The 27,580-nt window shown below is 38.2% G+C and overlaps 4 protein-coding genes and 1 long non-coding RNA gene across 21 annotated transcripts; 2 read left to right on the top strand and 3 right to left on the bottom strand.

Moving 5' to 3' along the window:
• Nucleotides 1-1,102: 1,102 nt before the first annotated feature.
• On the bottom strand, nucleotides 1,103-22,567 carry LOC106421286 (caffeoylshikimate esterase-like). Of its 11 annotated transcripts, XM_048753844.1 has the most exons (11): nucleotides 22,385-22,567; nucleotides 21,951-22,292; nucleotides 21,749-21,879; nucleotides 21,199-21,656; nucleotides 19,236-21,121; nucleotides 19,038-19,131; nucleotides 18,839-18,871; nucleotides 2,218-2,364; nucleotides 1,992-2,122; nucleotides 1,756-1,893; nucleotides 1,103-1,683 (listed from the first exon to the last, which is right to left on the bottom strand). In XM_048753844.1, the coding sequence occupies exons 5-11, from the start codon at nucleotides 19,263-19,265 to the stop codon at nucleotides 1,207-1,209; spliced, it is 1,050 nt and encodes a 349-aa protein (XP_048609801.1). In that variant the 5' UTR covers nucleotides 19,266-21,121; nucleotides 21,199-21,656; nucleotides 21,749-21,879; nucleotides 21,951-22,292; nucleotides 22,385-22,567; the 3' UTR covers nucleotides 1,103-1,206. The 11 variants fall into 11 exon arrangements, with proteins under 11 accessions (XP_048609801.1, XP_048609800.1, XP_048609803.1 ...); XM_048753843.1 differs by having other exon boundaries at nucleotides 19,236-21,656; XM_048753846.1 differs by having other exon boundaries at nucleotides 21,199-21,474; nucleotides 21,951-22,532.
• On the top strand, nucleotides 5,711-7,711 carry LOC106421376. Its single transcript, XM_013862223.3, has 4 exons — nucleotides 5,711-6,680; nucleotides 6,753-6,852; nucleotides 6,939-7,328; nucleotides 7,408-7,711. Exons 1-4 carry the CDS (start codon nucleotides 6,097-6,099, stop codon nucleotides 7,585-7,587), a joined length of 1,254 nt encoding a protein of 417 aa, XP_013717677.1. The 5' UTR covers nucleotides 5,711-6,096; the 3' UTR covers nucleotides 7,588-7,711.
• On the top strand, nucleotides 16,062-18,515 carry LOC111202199. Its single transcript, XR_002655050.2, has 2 exons — nucleotides 16,062-16,278; nucleotides 16,891-18,515. It is a non-coding gene; the product is annotated as an uncharacterized LOC111202199 (long non-coding RNA).
• A 323-nt stretch (nucleotides 22,568-22,890) lies between the features above and the next one.
• Nucleotides 22,891-24,431, bottom strand: LOC106369161 (60S ribosomal protein L7a-2-like). The gene is made up of 5 exons (XM_013809262.3): nucleotides 24,289-24,431; nucleotides 24,071-24,112; nucleotides 23,477-23,977; nucleotides 23,287-23,379; nucleotides 22,891-23,174 (listed from the first exon to the last, which is right to left on the bottom strand). The coding sequence occupies exons 1-5, from the start codon at nucleotides 24,289-24,291 to the stop codon at nucleotides 23,043-23,045; spliced, it is 771 nt and encodes a 256-aa protein (XP_013664716.1). The 5' UTR covers nucleotides 24,292-24,431; the 3' UTR covers nucleotides 22,891-23,042.
• A 215-nt stretch (nucleotides 24,432-24,646) lies between these two features.
• On the bottom strand, nucleotides 24,647-26,636 carry LOC106421242 (outer envelope pore protein 16-4, chloroplastic). 7 transcript variants are annotated; one of them, XM_013862094.3, is made up of 7 exons: nucleotides 26,341-26,597; nucleotides 26,204-26,255; nucleotides 26,088-26,119; nucleotides 25,931-25,964; nucleotides 25,404-25,468; nucleotides 25,105-25,255; nucleotides 24,647-24,956 (listed from the first exon to the last, which is right to left on the bottom strand). In XM_013862094.3, the coding sequence occupies exons 1-6, from the start codon at nucleotides 26,410-26,412 to the stop codon at nucleotides 25,106-25,108; spliced, it is 405 nt and encodes a 134-aa protein (XP_013717548.1). In that variant the 5' UTR covers nucleotides 26,413-26,597; the 3' UTR covers nucleotides 24,647-24,956; nucleotide 25,105. The 7 variants fall into 7 exon arrangements, 4 of the variants coding, with proteins under 4 accessions (XP_013717548.1, XP_013717547.1, XP_048609809.1 ...); XM_013862093.3 differs by lacking the exon at nucleotides 25,404-25,468 and adding an exon at nucleotides 25,336-25,403 and having other exon boundaries at nucleotides 26,341-26,596; XR_007322136.1 differs by lacking the exon at nucleotides 25,404-25,468 and adding an exon at nucleotides 25,350-25,403 and having other exon boundaries at nucleotides 26,088-26,255; nucleotides 26,341-26,636.
• Between the last annotated feature and the right edge of the window lie 944 nt (nucleotides 26,637-27,580).

The raw sequence follows: 27,580 nt of genomic DNA, 5'->3' as shown, positions 1-27,580 counted from the left end.
AAATAATTTTTAGACCATGATATTATTAAGTAGGTCGTAGATCAATAACAAGGCTTAGAGAATGATTGTTCGCAGCTTTTGGATTGGTTTTTGGTTTTTGTTTCTTCAAAAACTATTTTACATCCAATCATGATTTTGAAAAAAATAGATTCCCTAAAAGGTAGGGAAACTAGTTTTTGTAAATAACTGATTTTTTAACATAAAAACCAAAAGTCAACTTTTCATGGTTTTCACTTACGTTGGTTTTCCATTTTTTCAAAAAAAAATTGTTTTTATTATATTTAAGTATTAATATAAGAAAAAATAAAAATTATAATTACTATAAACAAATAAGGTTTAATAAGAATAATATGCTTACTATTGCTACCATTTATGAAAATCCGTGATACATTCTTTTAATAATTTTTATTTTGTTTTAATAACCAGAAATTAACTTCAATGTTATTTTTTTAAAAAATATCAGACCAAACTATCATTAATCAAATTTTTGAAAAACTGAAAAGATAAAAAAAAAAAATTCAGAACTCAAAATATATTTAAATAATTATATACAGTTTAACAAACGTATAAAAATATATTTAGTATGTTAAAATAATAAACTAACTATCAATTATTTTTTTAATATGTGTGGAAGTGAATAGTATTTGAAAATCTAAAATATTGATATTTTTGTTTATAATATTTAAATTATATAAAGTTTTAAAATATAAATAATTCTTATTTTTATTAAATTTTTAGTTATGCATTGTCTTTTCTTTTTGAACTGCATTAATTATATATTTTCATATATATATATATATTGTGGTTTATCTGTTTAGTTTGCATTATTTTATCTTTTGAAAAAATTTTATTAAATAAATAATTAAATTAATTTTTATTTCATCTTCATAATTTTTTTATTAAATATAGTAAAATTTAAAACTAAAAAAATCACTATTCAAGTTTTTTTTAGAAACCAAAAATACAGAAAAATCGAAAAGATAAAATAAATATTTTATTAATTTTTTAAAAAAAACAAAAGTTAAAAACCAAAATCAACATTCATGTTTTTTCAAAAACTAAAATCTATTGCAAAATCAAAAACCAAAATCTAAAAACCAAAAACCAAAAAACAGAAACTAAAATCTAAAAATTATCCAAACAATCATCACCTTAATACAAAATGAACACAAAGGAAACAGATTATTAGCTGTAGTGATTAGGTTATTACATAGAAGATCGATGGACCAAACGGCGTCCACCACCGTTTAACCCACAAAGGAGACTAGCATACTGCCGTTTAGGTTTCCCTTGATCATTAGAAGCGCCTTCCACGACCTTTTGAACATTTACGGTGACATCTCGGACCGGAGTGACAGTGAGCGAAGCAGAGTCGGCGGTACGAACATCAAGCCAGTTAATGATGTCAGCAAAAACGAGGTCAACGTTAGCGTCAGTCTCACCAGAAGTCAACCCGTGCCACATCCCTGGATAAAGCTTAATGGTTTTGTCACGTGAGCTTGATTTCTCGAACAAAGCTTTGCTAATCTCTGGATCGGTCAATATGTCTGCTTCACCGTGAAGAACAATGAAGGGTAACGTGATCTCGTGGAGACTGTCTTCAAGGTTCATGCTCGTTCTAAGCATCTCAAGTGCTGTTTTGAGCCTTGGTTTGTCTTGATATATCAGCTTGTTATTCCTTATCTACATTATAGGAGCCATGTGTGTTGGGACATTTACTTTGGTATCAAGTAAGTAGTTTAGGTTTGAGTATACCTCTTCGCGCTTGACCGGATCTTTGAAGGCAGCATCGATAACATCTTTGGTGGGCACGATCTTCCATTTTGGTATAATCTCTTCAACTCTTGTTAGTAGATTAATCACTATTGGATGTGGTTTCGCCTTCTCTGATATCTGCTCACACACTTAACTAGGTAAATGCTAACAAGTCTTGTTTGATTATAATTGGATTTGTGTATCAACTTGGTTATAGAAGAAACGCGTCACCTTACCTTACACATTGGAGCGACGAGAAGGGCACCATTCCAGAAAGAAGGATCTTTCTTGTGTAGCAACAACGCAACCGCACCTCCCATGGATTCTCCATACAAGAATCTGCCTTTTTCTTTGTATTCTTCCTGCGCTGCAATACACAGATATATTGTGTGCTAATAGTTAGTTTTATGGATGCATATCAGTACTAGAGATGATGCTAGAGTATGTTATTTTTTCAGGTACCAGAGATTGAGGTGTAGTAGTCATAGCAGTCGTTTACAATGTTACTAAATTTCTTGATGTAACAACGAGCTCCTTTGGACCGACCATGACCTTCGTAGTCCATTCCAAATACTGCATATCCTGCTGAAGCCAGCCTTATCCCGCATTCTAATCCAAACATAAACAACTTTCAGCAAAGAAAAAAACATAAACAACTATCAATGACTAATCTTTACAATGGAGAACAAAAGATATGAATTCATGCCTAACTAATTTTTATTACTATAGTAAACTATACTAGTGAGTAATTGTAACGACCCGGTTTACTATAAACCGGTATTGATGTTATTTTGATTATTTAATTGGTCTAAACCGGTCGGAGAACCAAAGCGTTATATAAACCATATACACCTCCATCTCCATTAAACCTAGCCGCATACCTTCACGCCTTATGATCTCCTTCCCATCTCTCTCGCTCATCACATGTTTCACTTCTTCTCCATGTCTATCGCAGAAGTCGAGACGAGACGCACCCATTGTTCACCTCCAAAAATCTGATGCACCGCGATGCCACCACCGGCTCTTCCCGTCGTCTTGGAGCCATCACGCCATGTCAAAGAGAGAGAGAGCCTCACCATCACTGGTCAAACGCCTCACGTGTTGTTGTCTCGCATCGAACTCGAGAGATGTATATATGACGTGAGGAGGAGGCACACAAAGACGGAGCCACCGCCGCACCGATCAGATCCACACTGTTGTTAGCCGCAAGCCATTGGAGGAGCCAGTCATGTCACCGGAGAGTCGTGATAGCCGGAGATCGTACCAGCCACCGTCATCAACCGTTATCCAAGCCGTATTAGCTAAGTGTTGCCTCCTTTTTACTTGTGCCACAAGTAACGTATATACCACAAACCTATAACGTGTCCTTGCATGTGTGTAGTTTAATCTTGTGCCAACCTAGACTTGGAGTTTCTCGTGCATCATTTAGAAGGATGGCGTATGAATATATTATTGGTACACGTGCATTCAACACCATTAATAATAGGAAGACACTTTGGTGTGTTGTTAGTCGAGACAAATCCACTCCTTCCCGGGCGTTTCGTGATTCATTTCCAATACTGGCTAAGGTGAGGGTATATTCCGTAAATTCCGTACCAGTCACTACAAGAAAACACGGACAATACCGACGGAAAAACCGACCGAAAAAATCGATCAGGATTTTCCAACGGAATTCCGACGAAAACTTGTCGGAAATCTATTTCGGCAAATTCGTCGGAACTGCGTCGGAAAATCCTGACAGAATACTTTCGTCGGTATTTGGTCATACGATCCCGACAGAAAACCGACAAAAAACTGACAAAAATATGACCGTTGCAAAAAATTGACACATACCGACGAAATACCGACGCAGTACCGGCAATTTTGGAATTCGGTCAGAATTCCGTCGGTATATTCCGACGGAATACCGACGGATTGAACAGCCGTTTCACTTCCCGATGGAATACCGACAAATTTGCACCCGTTGCACTTCCCGACGAAATACCGACGAATTATGTAGCCGTTAGTATCCGTTTAAATTACCGACGGAACACCGACGGGTTTTGTACGTTAATTTAGCCGTTATGATTCCCGATGGAATACCGACGAATATTTTCCGTCGGGAAGTTTTCCAGATTCATTATAAATACGACCTCTCCTTCATTCATTCAAATCACAACAAAACAATATAAATTGGGTACTCCTTATAATTTCCGTTCTTGGTTAGATCAACCTCATATGGATCCAAATACAAATTTACTTACGGAGGAATACGCACGTGGTATTCAAGAATTCATGGGGGTGGTTCAAAGTCAACCGGAAGCAAGAACAAGTAAGTATTTATTATGTCCATGTTCTACTTGTAAGAATAATATCCGTGTCAAAAAAATGGAAGTATGAAGTCATTTATATTTGAAAGGATTTACACGTGGTTATAAGATTTGGTATCTTCATGGAAAAAGATTTGAGTATGGTAGTAGTAGCGAACCTCAAACTGCCGATAAGTTAGATGAACCTACCACAAATGTAGATTTTGGGGTAGGGACTGTTCAGATGGTATATGATGCATATGGAGAAAATTTACCGTCGGGTGAAGAGGAAGGAGATAGACAAGAACAACCCAATTTAGAAAATTTCCCATGTGAAGAGGAAGGAGAACGAGAACAACCCAATCTAGAAGCGAGAAGATTTTTTGAAATGTTAGATGCAGCTAAGCAGCCATTGTATCAAGGATGTAAAGATGGGCATTCACCTTTATCATCCGCAAGTCGATTGATGGCGCTAAAGACTGACTATAATTTGGCTGAAGAATGTGTGGATGCGATTGCAGATTTTGTTAGAGATGTTCTACCTGGAGATAATCTTGCACCTGGCTCATATTATGAGGTACAAAAATTGGTCGCTGGTCTTGGCTTACCATATCAGGTGATAGATGTATGCATCGATAACTGCATGATTTACTGGAGAGCAGATGAGAACAGGGAGAATTGTAAATTCTGTCGGAAACCTCGTTATCAGGATACGAGTGGAAGAGTTTCGGTGCCATACAAACGAATGTGGTATTTGCCGTTGACTGAAAGATTAAAGAGGTTATATCAGTCTGAACGAACAGCAGAACCAATGAGATGACATGCAGAGCACTTAACAAATGGTGAGATAACACATCCTTCCGATGCAGAGGCGTGGAAGCATTTTCAATCAACATATCCAGAATTTGCATCTGAGGTAAGAAATGTGTATCTTGCATTATGCACAGATGGTTTCAGCCCATTTGGAAAGCATGGAAGACAATATTCATTGTGGCCGGTAATCTTGACACCTTACAACTTACCACCACATTTGTGTATGCGACGGGAGTTTTTGTTCCTCTCAATTCTCGTTCCCAGGCCAGATCATCCTAAGAGATCACTGGATGTGTTTCTTCAGCCATTGATATATGAGCTGCAATTATTATGGGAGCACGGTGTTCATACATACGATGTTTCGCGGAAAGAGAATTTTCAGATGCGAGCCGTACTTATGTGGACAATAAGTGATTTTCCAGCATATGGTATGTTATCTGGATGGACCACGCATGGGAGGCTATCATGTCCTTATTGCCAAGACAACACAGATGCTTTCCAACTAAAAAATGGTCGGAAAACGTGTTGGTTTGACTGTCACAGGAGATTTCTACCACACGATCATCCATATCGTAAGAGTAAGACATTGTTTACAAAGAACAAGAGGGTGTTTGACAGTCCACCTGAAGAAGTAAGTGGCAAAAAGTTGAAGGAACAATTAAGAGATTTTGGTGCAGATAGAACGCCAGACGTGGGTGGAAACGGACATGAACAGATTTATGGTGTAGGGAAAAATCATAATTGGCATAAGAAAAGTATCTTCTGGGATTTGCCCTATTGGGAGACTCATTTGTTGCGGCACTGTTTAGAAGTCATGCATATTGAGAAGAATTTTTTCGACAATTTGATGAACACCATCCTTGATGTCCAAGGCAAGACGAAGGATAACTTGAAGTCAAGACTGGATTTGATTGATATTTGTGCTCGTCCCGAACTTCATGTTGATGAGCACGGTAAAGGTCATATTCCCATATATCGACTGGATGCAACTGCAAAAGAAGAGTTTTTTTATTGGATAACACACAGTGTTAAATTTCTAGACGGTTATGCATCAAGTTTGCGTAATTGTGTTGACAAAAGTGACGGGAAGTTTACTGGCTTGAAGAGCCATGATTGTCATGTAATGATGCAGCGCCTCCTTCCTTTTGCGTTTTCCGCACTATTGCCACGAAATGTCCACGAAGCAACGCAGGTACTTTAAAATTTAACATAGTTAAATTAATTGTCATATTATTTTTTAATGCTTATATATATATATATGCTTATGGAATTTGTTTTCTTCGTGTATGTAGGGATAAGTGCTTTCTTCCATGATTTATGCTCGAGATCACTCACATCAGATGATATTTGCAATTTGGAAGTTAAAATACCGGTGATCCTTTGCAACCTCGAGAAGATATTTCCTCCATCTTTTTTTGATGTTATGGAGCATCTTTCTATTCATCTTGCGAGAGAAGCGGCACTCGGTGGTCCCATGCAGTACAGGTGGATGTATTTGTACGAACGGTTTATGTTTCATCTGAAGAAGAAGGTCAAGAATTTAAGCAAGGTGGAGGGATCAATAGTGTCTCAGTGCATCAATGAGAAAACCTCAAACTTTGCTGAATACTACTTTCCATCAAAAGTTCGAACAAAAAGTCGAAGACCTGCATGGCATGATGATAGAGGTGAAAGGGCAACTTATTATGTTTATGTGCCAAACATGTTTACACAAATTGGACGACGTAGTGGAAAGTCAACGGACCGGATACTTACAGTGGCTGAGCATGCTCATTTGCACACATATTTGCTTACAAACTGCGAAGACATTCTTGAATATGAGAGGTACATAGATTTAAAACTATGAATTATTTGCAATATTTTTGACACATATCTATCATTTTGTGTTTTTTACAGTATTTACTTGGCAGAGATGCGCTTAAAGTACCCGGATGCGACCGAAGAACAACTCGAACAACTCAAGCAAAACAACTTTGCAACATGGCTTTCTGATTATGTAAGTGTCTACTCAGTAATTAGTGGTAACTAATCATTTTACTTATTATCTTTTAATGAAAGAAAACATTTTTTTTGTTTTTATAGGTAAGCCATTGTTTAGCTACTGGGCACCCACCTAAAGATTGGTTACGTGAGATAGTTTGTGGTCCAAAGTTTGTTGCGAAGTCATATCCGAGATATTGCACTCGAGGATATGCATTCAGAGTTCTTAAGGAAAATACTGTAAGGAGAACAGTTGATTGTGGGGTTTCTTCGTCATCCGGAGACGATGTGTACTACGGTAACGTACGCGAGATTTTGGAAATTCAGTACCCGGGAATGATTGGCATGAGATGTATTGTCTTCAACTGTGAGTGGTACGGCAACGTTTTTGGTCGCGGAGTAAGCACTGACGCATTCGGTGTTACATCTGTACATTCGCGACGACGACTGGATTTTTACGACCTATTCATTCTTGCTTCACAAGCTGACCAGGTATGTATGTTGAAATATATTTTCCATCGGAAGTAATCATATATAATTACTTCGACTTATATAATTTATAATTTTTCAGGTTTGCTATATTCGTTATCCGCGGATTAAGCAAAGGAACGATCCAAGAAGCCGAGTACAAGGAGTATTTGATCCACTACAACAACAATTAACCGAAGAGGACGGTGAGATTGGAGAGTTTGACGAAGACGATTCAGATTCATCATGTTCATCATCAGATAATTCCTCAGATGCAGAGTAGATACTCTTTTATGAATGTATATGCAAATTACTTTTAAACATTGTAGATTTCTTCTAAAAACAAATTATGGGTTTGAAACGTTGTATACTTTAAAATTAAAAAAATAAATTAGATTTGTTGATTTAAAAATCTAACGGTTGTAAAACAAAAATCAAACTGAAACTCTAAATTGATAATGTCCATCGGTATTCTGTCGGTATTTACCGACACATTTCCGACGAACCCTTAGAATTTGAGGGTTTTGTCGGAAATGCGTTACCGACGCATTTCCGACAGAACCCTCAAATTCTAGGGGTTCGTCGGTATTCCGTCGGTATTAACCGACGCATTTCCGACGGAATACCGACGGACATTATCAATTTAGAGTTTCGGTTTCTTACAGGTATGTTTTTTTTACAGTTGTATTAAATATCATATATAACATCAGACAACAAATCTACCCATTGTATTCTCACAGTTTTAAAACTTTGAACATGACATATATATAATCATTCAATCAAAACCGTTCGAACAACATCATACACTTTTAAGTTGGCTTGTGCCAGTTCTCAGAAGTTGTAACACTCAAATAAATTTATAACATTTTTTGAGAACGTTTTATGATTATATAACATAATATATCGGTTTTAGAAAGTCGTATAACAAATATAAATAATTTCGACACCCTGTGTAAACTCTAAACCGTAATCCATCGGTATCTCGTCGGAATATTCTGACAAATAACCGACGGAATTAACTATACCGACGAAGAACAGACGGAAATGGTCGTCGGTATTTAGAAAATTACCCGGGTGAAGCTGTACCGAGCAAAATTTCAGCGAACCGCCAATATTAAAAAACCGACGGATTTCCGACGGGTATATTAAATACCGACGGAAAAAACCCGTCGGTAATCCGTCAGTTTGTTAAATGAATACATAAGAGAAAATCTCTTCTTTTTCCTCATTTCTTCCCCTTTTTTCTCTCTCTCCGCCCAACCTCTCCTCCTCCCTCGCGATTTCCGGCTAAATCCCCCAAATTCGACCTCCTCTTTCACCCAGTCATGTAAGATTTTCAATTCCTTTAACTTTGCTCATGGGATTTTAAAGGTTACAATGTTAGTTTTAGGGTTTATGTGATTTTGAGATTGATTATGGATTTGGAAGTTAGTTTAGGGCCGGAATTGAAGTTTTGATTTAGGATTTGTGTGATTGAAGTTATAGATTTTGAAGTTATTGAAGTTATAAAGTTTTTTTTTAATCAAATGTTTTTAATTATATAAAAATCGTTTTTATTTATAAAAAATCAGCATATGGTATAAAAAATATTTTTTTCATTATAAAAATTCGTTAAATAAATTATAAAACACATTTTAATTATTATAAAAATATTTTAATTATAAAACGTTTCTAAATAATAAAAAAGCTTACTATTGTTTTTTTTTGTAGGGATTAACCACCTCCTCTTATACTTAGACGTCGTTTTCGCCGGGGTACTTCTTCAGTCACTCAGAGTACTCAGAGTACGTCACCCGCTAGTAGCCCAGTTGCAGCTACCACTCCTCCAGCAGCCCCCACCCCTCTAGCAGCCCGCACCCCCCCCTTCTGTAGCTTCCGGCCCTTCTCAAAGTTAAGAGGAGGAGGATTGCCTACTACGATGACTGTTGCGGAGTTAGTTAGGCAACCTGGCCGAGAATCGCTTCAGCGCCTTGATCCAAATTATCTTATTGTCCCAAACACCACTTGGTAAGTATTTGTCTTAAAAGGTTCTTTCATTTTATATTCATCTTTTACATTTAATTGTGTTTGGTTTTATTTCGTAGGTTTGATTTGTCTGGCAATGGTATCACCAACATCCTTCTTAGGATGGAGTACACGATGCTAAAGCGTGGTTATCCAACTTTCTATGACATGCCTGAAGAAGATCAAGAACTATGGTTTCGGTAATTTGCGGTATATGTTGTCAATTTTTAATATTATAAAAAAATTTCTACAATTGTAACTTTCTAAAAAAAAATTTGTATTTATTTTGCAGCAAGAGTTCACTTGGGAATCAGGGATTACAGAACAAGTGAAAATTGTTTTCCGCCGCAAAGCAGCTTCGCACTACACCAAGCGGATCAATGAGTGGAAGCAAAAATTCGATGTTGGCGAGGTCCCGAAGCACATCAACCCAGACGTTTGGCGGGATTTGTGTGCTCATTGGACGAAAGATGAGACAAAGTCTTTAACGACAATCAACTCGCAAAATCGGTGTAGAGGGCGTGGCGGGAAAGGGATGTTTGTCCACAACTTAGGGGCAACAAGTTTACAGACCCGAGCACTTCAGCTAGTAAGTTTCTAATCTGATTTTCTTATTCATTTTTAAATATGTGATACTAAATATATTGTTTTTAGATGAATGAAAACGGTGGAGTTCCCGTAGATGATTTTACCCTGATGAAGAACGCCTATACCAACAAGAAGACTGGGGAGATTCAGGATGGACTTATTAAGGGCGTAATCCAGGTCGTGGAAAATCGAAAAGTGGATCTCCTCGCGACTCAAGCTTCTATGTGTGAAGAAGGCGATTCTGCATCTTCCAACTCCTTAACCGTAGAGCAACTCAACAACCTTGTTCTCGAGGTACATTCTAATTTCTTTTTGCTATGTATGTGTGATATGTGTGTGTGCGTGCGTATGTGTGTGATATGTATTTGTTATTTCTCATTCAGGCTGTTCCAAAGAAAAAGGGCCGTTATGTTGGATTGGCTCGTTCGACCGGAGGGGCTTCTTCTTCTTCTTCTTCAGCTCACTATCCACTCGTTGATGAGCTTATGGAGCAGATTAAGACCAAGGATACGGAGATTGAGTTCCTGAAGCAGGACAATGCTGAAATCCGGGTTGAGCTGCAGCAAAACCGAACGACTATGGAGGAAAACAATGTTCTCACCCAGACCTTGTTGCAGAAGTTTAGGACCCGATTCGGTGAAGACTTTTAGTTGTTTTTTAATTTTCAAAAACTTTTTATTACTTTTTATAACTTTAATGTATAATAATGTTGAATTTATATATCTATAATGTTTTTAAATTCTAAATTATCAATTTTTTCCTGAAATTAAATTAAGAATTATAAAAATTGTTTTTTTAATTAAAAAAGGAATACCGACGGATAGAGTTATCCGTCGGAATTTCTACATTTTTCCGACGAATAAGATCCATCGGTATTTTCATGATATTCCGACGGAATAAAGTCGTCGGTTTTATTTTCAGTTACCGACGGACGTTTTTCGTCGGTATTTTCTGAATATTCCGATGAACACCCTTTGTCGGTATTTTCTGAAATTCCGACGAATTCTCTTCGTCGGTATTCTCTATAAATACCGACGGATTTGCATCGTCGGAAATTTAGATAAAAACCGACGGAATACGTTCGTCGGTATTTGCCGACGAAATATGTTCGTCGGTATTTACCGACAAATTTCCGACGAATATCAGTATACCGACGAGATGATACCGACGGACATTTTTCGTCGGTATTCCATCGGTATGCGGCTTTCCCGACGAGATTATGACGGATTTGTCCATCGGTATCGCGCAGTTTTCTTGTAGTGAGTGTAGAATTCTCTCTATCGTAGTTTAGATTTCGAATCATGATCCGTCTGTTTGAGTCTTGATTGTTAGTTAGTTCATTCATTGTAAACTGGAACTAGGGGTCTAGAGGATTTAACCGTTGATTGATTGAGTGATGTTAAGAGATGCGATATATATATGTATGTACACATAGCTATGAGTAGGGACTATGTGCGTGGGCGGGGGCTCAGAGATGTCTGGGCTAGCGACGCTACTTTGATTTTGCGGGCAGGGGTTCAGAGACGTCTGGACTTGCGATGCTACTTGTGCGGGCGTGTGGTGCGGAGACGTTTGTACCATGGACGCTACTTGAGATGGCGGGGGTACAGAGACAGACTGTACTAGCGACGCTACGTGTTATATATCCATATGAGGAGTGGTGGGGTGTATGGACTAGCTATATGCTATCATCGCATTGTTTGTGTTGTGTGATGCTTTAGGCATCTTGTTTGTTCATGTTAGAGCTAAACTTCCATAGTGGGAGTTCTATTTACTCAAGTCAGTGGTTTGCGTGTTTAGCATCCCATACCTCACGGAGTAACTCCTCTGTTGCTTACCCCTCATCTTCCCATTGCAGGTGAGCTTGCCGAGTAGTTGGATATCTGGACGGTTTGGTGTCTTTGGGATGATCGTATTTTATTTCGGTATTAACTAATGACTTATACGAATTTTACATTCGATTTATTTGATATATTTTTATACTTCAATTCAAAAATGTATTCCTTTTGAAATTCTTTTATTAAATGTTATGTTATTTTGTTCGATTTTGAATAATTCGGTTTAATTCGATATTTTACCGTAAGTAACACGCCGTTCTCCATATAGGAGGTGACAGGTGTTACAATTTGGTATCAGAGCGGGGTTCCGTCCCGACTCTGAACCGGGATGACGATTTGTTGGGAAGTGGTTTCGACTCGGTTTTAATTCGGTTTAATCGATTTTAAAAGATTTTTGAATCCAGGGATTTGGGAGTTTTAAAGAAAGAAAAGTACAGCACCTTTCCGTTCAGTAACTTCTAACCCAATTGTCTATTTATTGACGATGAGTTTATCATCGTCATCCGTTCTCTAGCAAGCAGGGTTTCAGCTAGAGGTTCGACAAATGGACGATGTCACAGCTCAACAGATTGCGCAGTTGTGTATCAGTTTCGCCAGCCGTGTTTGGAGATTGTCTGCATGGGGATATGTGACATTTTTGCTACCACCCTAACTTCAAGCTATCACTCCACGAGTTTTTTTTTTATTACTGGAGATTATGTGGTCTGAGATGTGAGCCATGAGTTGGCATGTGTTATTCGTGTGTATGAGTGTATTGACTGCCTTGGAGGCATAGTTAGTTTGTAAACTCGTGGGGATTGCTTTTGGAATGGGGTGCGACAGCTTGCGTTGTGTGATATTGGAGTTACGCTTGGTATGTTTGCCAGTTTCTGGCAGTGTTGATCGCTGCAGAGATGTGTCAGTTCGAACATTTGACATAGGGCATTGGGAGATATTCATATTCATTGTGGCGTACCAGTTATGCATGGGGGAGTCAAGTTATTCAGAGACTCGTCAGAGATGGAGTTGTGTTTTGCGATATCATTCTTGGGATGGACTTGTTATCACGACATCGAGTACTATTGGATTGCCTGAGGGCAAGAATTCACATTTCTGGAGCCGAGCAGATTTTATTTGCATACCTGCTACATGTAGAGGAGTTATTCGATATGGGGAGTAAATGGATTTTGGTGATCATTTGGATGGTCAACATGAGTTGCAGGATCTTCTAGTTATCTCAGAGTATGGAGATGTATTTAAGGCCTTTGAAAGGGCTGTCACCAGCCAGAGGAGATGTTCTTACGATCGAGTTGGAGTCAGGGACAGCACCGGTTTCACGAGTTCTATACCAATTAGCGCCAGCAAAGATGGCTGAGCTGAAAGAACATATGGAAGATTTATCAGACAAGAGATTTATCAGGCCGAGAAATTCACTGTGGGGAGTACCAGTGTTGTTTGTAAAGAAAAAAAAATGATGGGAGTTTCAGGCTTTGTATCGACTACATAGACTTGAACATGGTAACCATCATATTGATGAGTTGTTGAATTAGCTGCATGGAGGTTTGTGGTTCTCGAAGGTTATCTTGGCATCAAGACATCATTAGATTGCTATAGTTGAGGAGTATGTACGGAATGTGGATTTCCGTATACGTTATGGATATTATGAGTTTTGGTGATATCATTTTGGATCGACGAATGCACCGATAGCATTTGAGAAGCTTATGAATGATGTTTTTCGCAAACACTTGGACAAGTGCGCGATTGTACTCATTGACGACCCCCATTGAGTTATTCTTGGAGTAGAGGGAGCATGATAAGCGTTTGCGGATTGTGTATTGATGCATAAGGATTAGGTCATTTCATATACATTGCATTAGTTGAGACCTCACAAGACCCACTACCCTATTCATGATTCATAGTGGCTGCAGTGGTATTTGCGTTATAGTTTTGGAGATTGTAATTGTACAGGAAGGAAGTTCAGATTCTCTGGGATCATTGGAGTCTGAAATCTATCTTCATTCATTAAAACTTGTACTTGGACAGTGCAGTTGGATTGAGTTGGCAGCAGGCTACAGTTTGGATATTGCATACCATCTGGTAAAGACAACCAGGTGACAAATGCCTTGGGTAGGCACATGAGCGACGTATCAGGAACCAAGGAGGTTCATGAGTTTACTGGGACATTTGCTAGTCTCAGATTGTGTGTCATTACTGTCGATGGAGAGACAGATGGCCTTGGGACTTTGGAGCAGGCAGTCTTGCTATGGCGGATACGCCAAGCGCATGTTAGCGTTATGGCTTTGTAAGACGATCGAGATGGAGAGTATTGGATATCATAAGTGTTGAGCGGGATAGTTTTGAGCGGGATGTACCTGTACCAAAACCGAGTTGTGTGTTGGACGATAAGCTGTTAAGAAAAGGAATCTTACAGCAAATACATCATTTGTGTTTCTCTACCCATCGGGAACACCAAGGGGTACAAAGAGATGAAATGTTAACTATAATTGGTCCAGTATGAAGAGAGTTGTAGCTTCATTGCGTCACAGTGTCAGACATGTCAGATGGCTATGTCAGAGGATCAATTATCTATCATGTTATTTTTGAGCTTGCTTTTGCCGGAGTGGAAATGAGGCATGGTGATTATGGACATTGTTATGGGATTTTAAATCACCATATGTGGAAAGGATGCCACATGGATAGTCATGGATAGACTTACCAAGTCAGCCCATTTCCTAAGTAATTAAGAAGATAGTCAGAGCTAATCAGTTGAAGCAGACCTACATTATTGAGTTTGAGAGGTTTCATGGATGTCAACATTGTATCGGATTGGGATTCGAAGTTCACGTCTACATTTTTGGAGTCATTCAGAAGGAACTTGGGACAAAGATCCACAGGAATACAACTTATTATCATCATACAGATGGTTAGTCAAAGAGGACTATTCAGACTTAGAGGACATGCTCAGGAATTGCGTCTTACAGTGGGATGGAAGATCGGAAAGCATTACATCTAGCAGAGTTTGCCTACATCGACAACTATCGTTCGAGCATTGAGATGACACCGTATGAGGCTATTTATGGTAGGCCTTGTCGTATACCACTTTGTTGGACCAAAGTGAGGGAGTGACATGAGTTGAACTATTAATGGTTCAAGAGATGGTATAGCAAATGGACATGCTTAAGGATTGGCTTTGGGAAGCCCATAACGGCAGAGGATTTTTGCAGCGAAGCGCCGTAAGGATTTGGAGTTACATATGAGCGATCTAGTGTACATGAAAATAATGACATTTCAGGGAGGACTTAAGACTCATAAGCTGAAGCAACTTAAACCGATGTACATTGGACTGTATCCTTCGGTGGAGCGAATTGGAGCAGTTTATTGTAGTTATTTTATCAGCAGTGTATCAGACTTCTATGACGTGGTCCATGTGACAGTTTTGAGGATGGTCGGAAGAGGGCCAAAGCTCATTTTGCAGCAGCCGCTAAGTGCTCATGGTAAAAAAAAAAAAAAAAAATTGTATGCACCTTGTCAGCCAATAGATATTATAAATCGGCAAGTAAAAGAGGTTCAGGAGATGATGACCATGTTGTTCAAATGTTGTTGAGAAAGAAAGACAAGATCCAGGAGGAAATCTAAAAGACCGAGACACAGATGAGGATTGACGATCTAAAACTTTTTCACGATGATATTAGACAACCGGCTCAGGATTTGAATTCGAGGACGAATTCCTTGTAAGTGTGGGAGAATTGTAACGACCCGGTTTACAATAAACCGGTATTGATGTTATTTTGATTATTTAATTGGTCTAAACCGGTCGGAGAACCAAAGCGTTATATAAACCATATACACCTCCATCTCCATTAAACCTAGCCGCCTACCTTCACGCCTTATGATCTCCTTCCCGTCTCTCTCGCTCATCACATGTTTCACTTCTTCTCCATGTCTATCGCAGAAGTCGAGACGAGACGCACCCATTGTTCACCTCCAAAAATCTGATGCACCGCGATGCCACCACCGGCTCTTCCCGTCGTCTTGGAGCCATCACGCCATGTCAAAGAGAGAGAGAGCCTCACCATCACTGGTCAAACGCCTCACGTGTTGTTGTCTCGCATCGAACTCGAGAGATGTATATATGACGTGAGGAGGAGGCACACAAAGACGGAGCCACCGCCTCACCGATCAGATCCACACTGTTGTTAGCCGCAAGCCATTGGAGGAGCCAGTCATGTCACCGGAGAATCGTGGTAGCCGGAGATCGTACCAGCCACCGTCATCAACCGTTATCCAAGCCGTATTAGCTAAGTGTTGCCTCCTTTTTACTTGTGCCACAAGTAACGTATATACCACAAACCTATAACGTGTCCTTGCATGTGTGTAGTTTAATCTTGTGCCAACCTAGACTTGGAGTTTCTCGTGCATCATTTAGAAGGATGGTGTATGAATATATTATTGGTACACGTTCATTCAACACCAGTAATAATAGGAAGACACTTTGGTGTGTTGTTAGTCGAGACAAATCCACTCCCTCCCGGGCGTTTCGTGATTCATTTCCAATATTGGCTAAGGTGAGGGTGTATTCCGTAAATCTTCTACCAGTGTAGAATTCTCTCTATCGTAGTTTAGATTTCGAATCATGATCCGTCTGTCTTGATTGTGATTGTAGTTAGTTCATTCATTGTAAACTGGAACTAGGGGTCTAGAGGATTCAACCGTTGATTGATTGAGTGATGTTAAGAGATGCGATATATATATGTATGTATACATAGCTATGAGTAGGGACTATGTGCGCGGGCGGAGGCTCAGAGATGTCTGGGCTAGCGACGCTACTTTGATTTTGCGGGCAAGGGTTCAGAGACGTCTGGACTTGCGATGCTACTTGTGCGGGCGTGTGGTGCGGAGACGTTTGTACCATAGACGCTACTTGAGAGGGCGGGGGTACAGAGACGACTGTACTAGCGACGCTACGTATTATATATCCATATGAGGAGATGCGGGGTGTATGGACTAGCTATATGCTATCATCGCATTGTTTGTGTTGTGTGATTCTTTAGGCATCTTCTTTGTTCAAACTTCCATAGTGGGAGTTCTATTTACTCAAGTCAGTGGTTTGCGTGTTTAGCTTCCCATACCTCACGGAGTAACTCCCCTGTTGCTTACCCTTCATCTTCCCATTGCAGGTGAGCTTGCCGAGTAGTTGGATATCTGGACGGTTTGGTGTCTTTGGGATGATCGTATTTTATTTCGGTATTAACTAATGACTTATACGAATTTTACATTCGATTTATTTGATATATTTTTATACTTCAATTCAAAAATGTATTCTTTTTGAAATTCTTTTATTAAATGTTATGTTATTTTGTTCGATTTTGAATAATTCGGTTTAATTCGATATTTTACCGTAAGTAACACGCCGTTCTCTTTATAGGAGGTGTTCTCTTTATAGGAGGTGACGAGTGTTACAGTAAGGTGTGTTTAACCCAAACAGTAGATGATTAAGCAATGCCTGCTCACTTCTCTGCTGGCAGCTGAGAGAAGCAATTATTATATTTTGTAAGAAAAAATTTAATGAGGCAGATATTCAAGTAACATGATTAGTTGTCAAAGACGACAATCAATTAAGGCCGGTCACGAGTTTCTCGTTGTGCAAAGGGCTGAGAGAAACGGAACTAAATATTTAGATCCGTGGGGACTCTGTTATATACTCTCGAGATTTGTTTTTTGCCAACAACTTATTACTTCTATTGTTAGGTACACAATCACGTTGATCATTATTGGATACAATTAGAGACGCCATGACCATACCCTCCATAACCTTTTACTAATTAAAGCTATGACTATTTTTTTATTATCTACTATACTACTTCCTCTATAACACTCGGTCACCATAAATTAGAGCAAAGCAAAAAAAGAAAGAAAGATGAGGATAGTGTTACGTTTCCCCAAAATAAGGGGTACAAAATAGTATATATATATTTAGACGGGAAGATGGGGTCAAAGAACACGTGGAGAATGTAGATGAATAACGAAGACTAAATCATACTCCCTTCCAATATGAATGTAAAATGTTTTATATTTTTATTTTGTATACAAATATATGATGTTTTGAGATATAATTAATATATTTATTTTTAAAATTTAAACATAAATTAAAAAGTAAAATTATGAATGATGAAACTTTATTGATATAATCAAAAAGTAATATTTAAAATAGTGTATTTATTATTTTTTAATATGTATGTAAAACTTTAAATATTTTATATTTAAATTCAGAGGAAGTAAGTACGAAACAGACATAGGTGTAATGGTCATACCTTGCAACTAACAACAGCTTTTGTTATAAATTTCTTTCTATCTGCTACTTAAAAAAGGAGTTCATTATATTTTTATTTGTTTCAAAGTATATTGTAATCGTCCACTTTATACTATAGAAACAATCTTTTTGTTATGTCTATTCTTTTCCAATAAAATTACTTATAAAAACCAAAAAGTAACAAAAGGATCCACCATTAGATTAGAGATCGGATCTGCAATAACTACATGGTGGATACAAGTTTCAATTCAAGGGAAAAGAAAATTTATGGATTACCACACAAAAAGCTGATAATTAATTATTTTTAATATAAATCCGATCTGCATGCATGTCGGTTGTAACAAACGCTAACATATTAAGCAAACAAACAAAACTTGGACTATAGATCACAGTTATTATACAGAGAGTAGCTCTTAATTAACTACGATTCTAATTCAGTAAAAACATCAGACCATTTTAGCAAAAAAAAAAAAACATCAGACCATGCAAATAAGTATATGCATATATCCTCATTCATTGGTATATATATATGTACACAGTTGATTATGTTCACAAACTTCATCCTAACTCCTATGAGATTTATTCAACTTTCTGGTGATTCTCCAATACTTTATGTATCCAAATCAAGCTTCTTACATCGCGGTTAATCATGGTTTGATAAAGTGGTGGAGAATCACCAGGAAGTTGAATAATCTACACACATGTTTTAATTTTATGGTTTAATCGAATAAGATTATTTCTTAGTTTGTTTGGGGTAGACTAGACTGTGGAGAGAGGAGGAGTATTAAAGGAGAGTAAAGATGATAATTAAATACCTCTCATGAAGCCACTGCACTCCATCCCGTAGCCTGCCGCACATTGATCAATTCTTCTTTTTTATTTGTGATCAAATAATTAAAACACTTATAAAATAGGGTAGTTGATGAACTTAAAAGAAATTTTGTAACCTTTTTTTTTTGTAACCTTAACTTAAAAGAAAATATTCAATGAACAAGGAGAAGAAGAAGGTGTTACCATGGCAGAGGAAGATGAGAGCTTTGGGAGGAGAAGGGGATGGAACCCATCTGCAAGCGAATAACTGAACGTCTCTCGAGTTTCTTATGCATTCCTGTTTAGTAGTAAAAAAAAAAAAAAAAATAAGAAGGTTGTTTGTGTTTTCTGATATAGAGAGATTATTACAAGACAAGTAATCAAGGATCCGAAGAGAGAGACCTCTTGGTAATCAAACTTGAACTTCATCATGCTCTTTCGTTAGTGTATACAATATCCTGTGAAATATTATTTTCGTTTTATCGCTGCCCGGTAGGAGAAGAGAGAAAACGAGCTAAACTGCGTTTCAGAGAGAGAAGAAACCTGGAGTGGAGGCGGTTATATATAATTTACAGATATTGATGATACTTTTTTTATTTCTTTTTTCTTGTCATCTAGGATTTTATTAACGGATCATTGCCCAACTAAACCAAGCCCAAAACAAACAAACATATACAAAGACCCAACGAAAGGACCAAACATTACGAACACCTTGGACCATAAGCCCAAAGGAAAGAAAACTCGTTGAGGAAGGCATCCACGCATCCCACCACGTGGACGAACGCTCGGCGTTCAGAGACACGCGTCAAGAAGAGAGCGGACCACCTTCCACCGGCGATTTGGAGGAGACTCGACGGAAATCCGCCGTCAAGCAGAACCATGCCGATGAAGAACAGTTCACGAAGGAACCATCTTCACGATTGATCAAGTCGCACACCAGATCTACGATTCCACAAAGAAGAAACGCCTACAATCAAACCCGACACCGTCGATCTTCCTGCTTGAAAAGGCGATTATCTTTAATGATTAGAAGAAGCTCGAAGATGAAACGGTTCGCGACAACGACGAGGAGAGGAAGCGTGAAATCGAGGCTAAGAAAAGAGAGGCGATTGGGCAGAGAAGAACGGAAAACGTAGATCAACGCAACTGGAGAGAAATCCCGGAGAGAAGCCGCCGCCGCTTTCGAGAAGAAACGCGATGCGGAGACAAAATCCGGATAGCTCCGTCGAATAAACCGTAGTATACCAGAGACAGAGTCACCAAAGGAAATCGACGACGGGAATCGAAGCTTCATCTCATCATCTTCCTCGTGAAAGATACGAGAGAGAACGAGGAAGAGAGAGAAGCTCCATTAGAGTTTGATATTTTTTTTAATTTCTATTTTTACCTATATTTCTCTACGAATTAAAAAGACATTTAACTTTTAGTGAAATAATTTAGAAAAAAAACTTTTGTTTGTGTTTAAAACAATTCACAGTCCATTGTGTTCTGGATTTTGGCTTTAATGTTTTTGGGAAGGTAGGTGTTTGGATAGATGTTCACCTATTTGTGGGTCTGTGAAGAGATGGATTTGCCATGTTATTATTTGCATTTTTAACATATATATATTATCAAATGACCCCCCAAAAAAAGAATTAGGAGTGTGAATCAGAACACCATTAGAGCACCTCCATTGGTTAGAGCCCTTAATGGGTTCTTAAAATTAATTTAATTATTAATTGTATACTTTAAATAGTTTAGAACTCTTAATATTGTAATTAGTTTTGAGAAGGTCCAATGGGAGAACTCTATGAGGTTCTTAATTCTTTTTTTTTGTTGTAGAAATTGAACCAATTGGTAAGATGTAAGTGTTTTAGATTTTTACAAGTATTTGAGAAGACAAACAAAAACTAATACACGAGAACCAAATGGTAGGATGGAAGTGTTTTAGAAGATATATTGAGGTGACCTAACAAGTACCTTCATGCCATGTAACTCTGGAAATAGCAGAGGAAACATTCTAGTTCCTAAAACATGTTGAGGTAATCTAACAAGTACCTTGATGCCATGTAACTCTGGAAGCCCATGACTCTTGTACAGATGACCTACCTGATCTATAACACCCATACAAATGGTTCAACATATGACATAAACTAGCTAAGCTTCAACGGTGAGCCACAAAAAGTTGAATTTGATCAAAATAAAAAAAAACAGAGTATCTGCTAAGGCTAGAGACAGATAAGCCACGATCTAAAGCTTTTTTTACAGACATGTGATCCCACAAACTCATTTCCACCAAGGACAAGTAGCTGTCAGGAAACGAAACAATGATCATGGACACAAATTGCAATGTGAGATTCCCACAGAAACTGAATAAAGGTCATACCTTTTTTTGTACAAGTCCAACACATAAGACATTACATTCACAATCATATTCTTTAAATGTTGGACCCATCACATAGTCTGTCTTTTTCTAAGCCCACCATTGATCGCACATTTAGATTAAGCCACCATTGATCGCACACTTAGATTCTGAACTTGCTCCACACTGAAGACGCAATTCAACGCAGTCAAGATGGTTGTTCTTCACTGCGAAGAATAGTGGTGTCTCTTTGATTACTGTTCGGTAGTGAACCAACTCAGGGTAGGCCGCTAGTAGAATCTGTAGGTTCAAAATATCATTATCTTCTTTCAGCTTAGGATAAGAAACACAAAACAAGGTCAGGAAAGTGTCCCTCAAGTGCAGATAAATTGCCATTTGCAGCAGCTAAGTGGACTGCAGATAAACCCAACTTGTTCTTATGGGTAATTCAAGCACTGTGTACAAGAAGTAGGTTCATGATTCTGGATAACACAAATATACCATTCTCAAGTTTGGAAGAATCACCATGCGACGTTATTGTATATGATTAGAATAGTAAGGAGAGTACTCATACCTGGTTTGTTGCTTATGTGGCACAGATGATTCCTTCAGGCAGCAATGAAGAACTGTGTTCCCTTCTGCATCTGTTTCATTAACATCAATGTCCGTGTTTATAAGCAGTTCAAGAACAGCTTCATCTCCTGCCTACATGATTGATAATGGAATATTACATTACAACCCTCATAACAATGCCTTATGAAGTCACCAAGTCTCACCTGTAAAATGGAGAAAAGCTGTGAGGTTTGCTTATCCACAGATTAACTAAAAACTGCAGCACCAAAGAGCTGAAGGAGCCCAATCTCCCGCAACAAAAGCATTCTTTTCTTGCTATTACTACGCAACGCTTCTCGAATAACAGACTCATAGATCGTTGTCTTTGGCTTTGTCCACACAGAATCATCAACATCCTGTAACGCTACAGTCGCCACTCTGATCTTATCAACCGCTACAATCAGCAACGCAGTCAAAGGAACTATTTCACCAACTGTGGCGTATGAATGTGCCACAACGTCCACTTCCTTCGTCTTTTCAGCAAGTAGTCCCACCACCGTCAGATCCTTCACATAAAAAGATCAAACTTTTACATGACAAGCTTCTTCTTTCCTTCAACATTCCATAATCAAATCCAAGTAGGGAGATTTTGCCTAACCCAGATGGATGAGATGAGATTCGAGAGAGGAGACAGGAGTGATCGAGAATGGAGGAGAAAGAGAAACTGATTTCGCACAAACCACGGCGAAAGAGAGAATCTGATTTCGCACTTTTTTTCAAGCCAATACGGATCCGGCACGTTAGGGGTTTTTACCACTCCTACTTTCTCTTAATTAAACACCGGTTCTTTCATATTTTTGCATTTTTCATTTATTTTTTTTTGCCTTTTTTTCTCTCAGAACCTCTCGTAAACTCCGTGATGGAGCCCGGTCTTAGATGCCCTATATTTTTGAAGGACAAATTTTTGGTAATAGTGACACTACATAGTTACTAGCTACTTTTGGTAATAGTAACACTACTAGCTATGCTCCTTTTAAAACGAGATCAAGCTGATCTTTTCAACAACTCTGGTCATCTCAAACAACTAAGCTGAGGAGTTAAATTCACTGTAACTCTAAGCATGGGTTCAACTTTTAATTCATTGTTTTAATTTGCAAACAAGGATCAGTATATAAGTAAATAATCTCAAAGGTAAAATGTCTTAACAAAAACTGCATAAAATCCTCAAGTGTGCAACATCGATAGTAAGAGCATAAAGTTTTGAAATATCCCATGAAATCGCTAAACAAAACCATAACTCAAACGAGATGCTCCGCTTAGTTCATTCTCTGGGCAGCCTCCTTGGCAAGAACCCTCTCCTTAGCTTTGGTCTTGGCTTGAGACTTGGATCCCATGATGCCTCCTCCCCACTTCTTCCTGTACTCCTCGTACTTGTCATTGAAGTTTGCCTATTCAAACCCAAAAGACAATCACGATAAAGATATGGTCAAGTCTCTACATGTACTGTATATATGATTCTTGTGGAATTATACTACTACTCTTCCATTGTATTGTTTTTACCTTGATGGCTTCAAGGATTTTGCTGAACTCGAGCTTGTCCTCGTTCTTAACAGTGGTCAAACACAAGCACGCAGCAGTCTTCTGGTGAACAACCTGCAAGCAGATGCGAGAAATGAACATCAACCAAAGGTGTAAGAGTGAATAAAAGTATAAAATACTAATTAAGTGTAAACAGGCGAATTGTATTTACCGTTCCAAGACGGGATTTGCCTTTGACAATGCAGTAAGGCACTTCCATCTTTCTGCAAAGAGCAGGTAACCAGACGACCAGCTCGATGGGGTCAACATCGTGAGCAATGACGACAAGCTGTGCCTTGTTCTGCTCGATGAGGTAGGTCACGTGGTTGAGCCCATACTTGACGACAATGGGCTTCTTGGATTCAGAAGGCTTTCCATCAGCCTCGGCTTGGGCCTTTTTCAAAAGACGATCCTTCTTTGCGGCCTTGTCCTCGGGCCTGTACTTCATAAGAAGCTTGAAAAGCTGGGTAGCAAGGTTCTTGTCAAGAGTCTTGGTGAACTGGTTCAAAGCCGGAGGGACCTTAAGCCTCTGCTTGAGGATACGCTTCTGCCTTTGAAGACGGATGGACTTGGGCCATTTGATGTAACGAGTCAAGTCCTTCTTAGGAGGCAAGGCCCCACCGATACCAAATTGCTTTGGCCTTCTCTCAAACAATGGATTCGTAACCTTCTCCTGATAAAGAAATAAAAAAAAAAAATCGAATAAGACAGTGTATTGAATAATGTTTCTAGATGATGCCTTAAGTAAACAAGACAAGAGCATTACCGTCTTCTTCTTCGCAGCTACTTTCACTCCCCTTTTAGGTGCCTACCATTTCACAAATGTCACAGAAACAGATCAAACGTTCAGCATAGGAAACAAAGAACGAATCAAAGCAAAGCTAGCTTCATGTTACGAAGTTTAAGAACAAACAAAACATCGAGTAGAACAACTAGATCCAGAAAACAAATGAGAGCCGCAGAGGATGGCGTAGATTGACGTACCATGGTCTCTTGTCAATTTCTGGAGTTAAGACGGCGGAAGAGCGGCACAGACTGTAACTAGGGTTCTTTTGTTATCTCTACTTATATAATAAGACAGGTATGTGTTTTTCTTTGTTAAAGCCTTTCATGCAAAATGTTTAATACACTTGAAAAGCCCAAATCGTTGGCCCAATATATTAACCAGTACCAAAAATTTGTACAATGGAATATGAGTGATATTATTTTCTTAATTTATAGAATACTCTGTATTCAGAGTTTTGTGTTAAAAACTGGCACTTTAATTTAGATTTGTTGAAGATGAAAACAAAATAGCTATTAACAATTTAGTATGCACTTCATTTGGTTAAACTAGTATCAGTGTTTGGATATTTGATTTGAATACTTTAACTTTGCGAAAAAAACATTATACATTTTCCCACAAGTTTCAATCACCCAGTGATTCAAATAATGTTTTTGGTTCGGACAGAGTCTCTTTGAGTTTCACTTTCTTTCCTTAGCAAAGATTATAACAGAGGGTGGTAAGACCAAAAAATTGTGGTCTACAGAAGACCGACCATCCACTTGGTTCAGGCAACTAAATTTGTCTGTGAATCAGAGAGTTGGTATGATCATCTGTCAGGTTCCAGTTCCAGGACACAAGTGTCTTGATGAATGGACTTATCCGAGACCTGCAATCAACAAAACAAACAATGCTGTAAACAGACATATAAGAAGATTGTTTCCTAATGTTGACCGGTGAATGAGGAGCATTAGAGTTAAGAAAAGTTATGTCAAGAGCAAAACTTTGGTAGAGACAGTGTGCTGTGAAATTCACACCTTAGTGTTGTTGTTTCAGATCAGTCCTGGTGGAATTAGCCAAAACACTAAAAATAGAGACGAGTCCGGCGGTGGTAACAACGTGAGAGCAGTTTCTAGTCCGAAGAGCAACAGCTGCTCCAGCCACAGCTCCTCCGACCAAAGCATTCACCTGAAAAAGGGTCCATCCAACTACTACTCTCAGGTCAATGTATAAGCAATAAAAAAAGAAGATAAATATATGGACCTAACCCAATCACTCTTGCCTCGATATCTCTGAAGGCCACAGTTAGTCAGAGTAAAGATACCACTCACTATACCTGAAAGTAAGACCCAGAAACAACAGCCCTGTTCTTTTTGTAGACGCGGCGGCAGTATCCGGCGTCTTAAAAAATACACTTGATCGTGAATGAATCCTTCCTTTCACTGTCTATAGAATAAGACGCTAACAATATGGCCACTTAAAATTAACGGGGATTTGTGACGCCGTAAAATCCGGCGTCAGAAAAAATGGAGGATGCGGTGGTTTTTTATAAAACGCAGTGACACCAACTAAATGAGGATGCCGTAAAAAAAACTGTTTCCTTTGTATTTTCTTTAACGCGGACGCTGCCGCTGCGTCTAAGAAAAGAACAGGGCTAACAACAAAACAATGGGGTTCTAAATATGAGAAGCAACCAACCATTAAAGCAAGAAACATATAACCAAGTAGTAATATCACCAGCAACACTAAGTATGCCCAACTAATCAAAAAAAACTTAGAACCGAAGCATCTGCATTCGGCAACCTAACAATCTAGTAGTAATCATCTTCAAAAAAAAAAAAACAAGAAGGGAGATATACTTACCGCATTGAAACCCGATTTTGCCAATGGATTTTGCCTACCAAAAAAAAAAAAGAATCCAGTTGATATGAGACAAATGGTTCATTTTCACAGCAACCGGGAGAAGAAGAAAACGAAAGAGCAAAGAGAGAGAGAGAGAGAGAGAGATTGGGTTAGTTACCACATAGGAAGCCTGAGAAACGCCGCTTAAACCTGGCAACTTTAACTCATCAGCAAGATGAAGATTTTTCAAAAATCTTAAATAGATAAATAAGAAGAGATATATCTTCATTATACCCAGTTTGCGAGCGTTACGAGGTCCGGCGCAAAAGCCATATAATCCACCCGCCTGAGAGCATGGATAGCAGATTCATTCATATATGTGCAAACATTGATAGCAGATTCTCGAGAATTGGAGAGATTGTGATATTTACCGTGGAAACGCGGATCACTGACTCGACGGCGCGAGAAGAGCACGGCACGCCCGCAAGCAACTCGTCCTCCATCTCTCTCTCTCTCTCTCTCTCTCTCTCTCTCTCTATTTCTCCTCACCGATACGAATTGTATTCCGTCGAACTGAGAAACCCAATTTTTAATTGAATCCGACCGCGGCCGAATTTAATTCCGGTTTAGTTCGGTTTTCCTAAAATATGACTTTCTTTATCTTCTTCTGATTCTCGTTCGGTTCCTTTCGAAACCAGGGAAGTAAAAAGAGTTGATTACATTTACACCACACCTATAGACGCTTTTTTTTGTCTTTTTTTCTTCTACTTTTTTGCTTTTTCTTTAAAACAAGAGTCGCTTTCCACGTGTCCACACTTTCTGATGGAACTTATGCGTGTCTTTGACAAATTTGTTTTTGTGAAAAACGACGAATTGCGGACGACGAGTCGTGGATAACAAATTATAGAAGACGAATTATGGATCGACTTGTTAACGACGAATAATTTGTGGACATATGAATCAAAAAATGCAAATAATATGTATGATGATTTATTTCCACCATTACAAATTTGAAATTTTAAAGAAATTTAACAAGATAACTATATGTACATGATATTTTTAACACCATGTGGACGGTAATTTGTATGAGAGTGACTTGTTGGACATGTCTCTATGTCCATGTGGATGATGATTTATGGACAGTAGAATCTCACTAGATTACCTCCGTGGTGTTCGAATCACAACAATTATTTGATCTCTACAGCTACAATTTAAAAAATTGTTATAAAGAAAAATTTAATGGTTGTATTTTAATAAACATCGAACACAAATCAAAAAAATTCATAAACTCGTACGGATGTAGTTTGAAGTTTATATAAATCTCTACATATTACGTCCCATTTAGAGCTGGACATTTTATCTGTTAATTTTATTCGATTCGTTATTCGTTTCTACTCGATACGAAAAATCCAGATATTCATAAGTTTTCGAAGCGAAACAAATATTAAAAATTAATATCCATTAAAACCGAAGCAAATCACAAATACTAAAAAAATTGGAATTAGATATCCGATATGCTCTGAATTTTATACAAATAGACGTTTATGTTCAATTAAATATACAAGTTTAAATGTATAATTTTATATGATTATTATTTTAACATATAAATTTATTAATATTATTCATAAAATTACTTATATAAGTATTAAATTAAGAAATGAATATAAAATC

Source organism: Brassica napus, chromosome C4 (assembly GCF_020379485.1).
Source record: "Brassica napus cultivar Da-Ae chromosome C4, Da-Ae, whole genome shotgun sequence".
In the NCBI taxonomy this organism is placed as follows: domain Eukaryota; kingdom Viridiplantae; phylum Streptophyta; class Magnoliopsida; order Brassicales; family Brassicaceae; genus Brassica; species Brassica napus.
The sequence above is the reverse complement of the archived record's forward strand: the minus strand, read 5'-3'. Positions and strand labels throughout refer to the sequence as shown.

Excerpts from the sequence above, each read along its gene's own strand:
- LOC106421376 (XM_013862223.3), top strand. The coding sequence starts at position 6,097 with ATGCTTATATATATATATATGCTTATGGAATTTGTTTTCTTCGTGTAT. Across the intron at positions 6,681-6,752 it reads GACATTCTTGAATATGAGAG|TATTTACTTGGCAGAGATGC; the intron begins GTACATAGATTT and ends TGTTTTTTACAG. Across the intron at positions 7,329-7,407 it reads TTGCTTCACAAGCTGACCAG|GTTTGCTATATTCGTTATCC; the intron begins GTATGTATGTTG and ends ATAATTTTTCAG.
- LOC106421242 (XM_048753851.1), bottom strand. The coding sequence starts at position 26,412 with ATGGAGGACGAGTTGCTTGCGGGCGTGCCGTGCTCTTCTCGCGCCGTC. Across the intron at positions 26,256-26,340 it reads CAGTGATCCGCGTTTCCACG|GCGGGTGGATTATATGGCTT; the intron begins GTAAATATCACA and ends CCATGCTCTCAG. Across the intron at positions 25,965-26,087 it reads TTTCTCAGGCTTCCTATGTG|GCAAAATCCATTGGCAAAAT; the intron begins GTAACTAACCCA and ends TTTTTTTGGTAG.
- LOC106421286 (XM_048753843.1), bottom strand. The coding sequence starts at position 19,265 with ATGATGAAGTTCAAGTTTGATTACCAAGAG. Across the intron at positions 2,365-18,838 it reads GTGCAGTGGCTTCATGAGAG|AATGCGGGATAAGGCTGGCT; the intron begins GTATTTAATTAT and ends TGTTTGGATTAG. Across the intron at positions 1,684-1,755 it reads ATCCGGTCAAGCGCGAAGAG|ATAAGGAATAACAAGCTGAT; the intron begins GTATACTCAAAC and ends CCTATAATGTAG.
- LOC106369161 (XM_013809262.3), bottom strand. Across the intron at positions 23,380-23,476 it reads GCAAATCCCGTCTTGGAACG|GTTGTTCACCAGAAGACTGC; the intron begins GTAAATACAATT and ends ATCTGCTTGCAG. Across the intron at positions 23,175-23,286 it reads AAATCCTTGAAGCCATCAAG|GCAAACTTCAATGACAAGTA; the intron begins GTAAAAACAATA and ends GGGTTTGAATAG.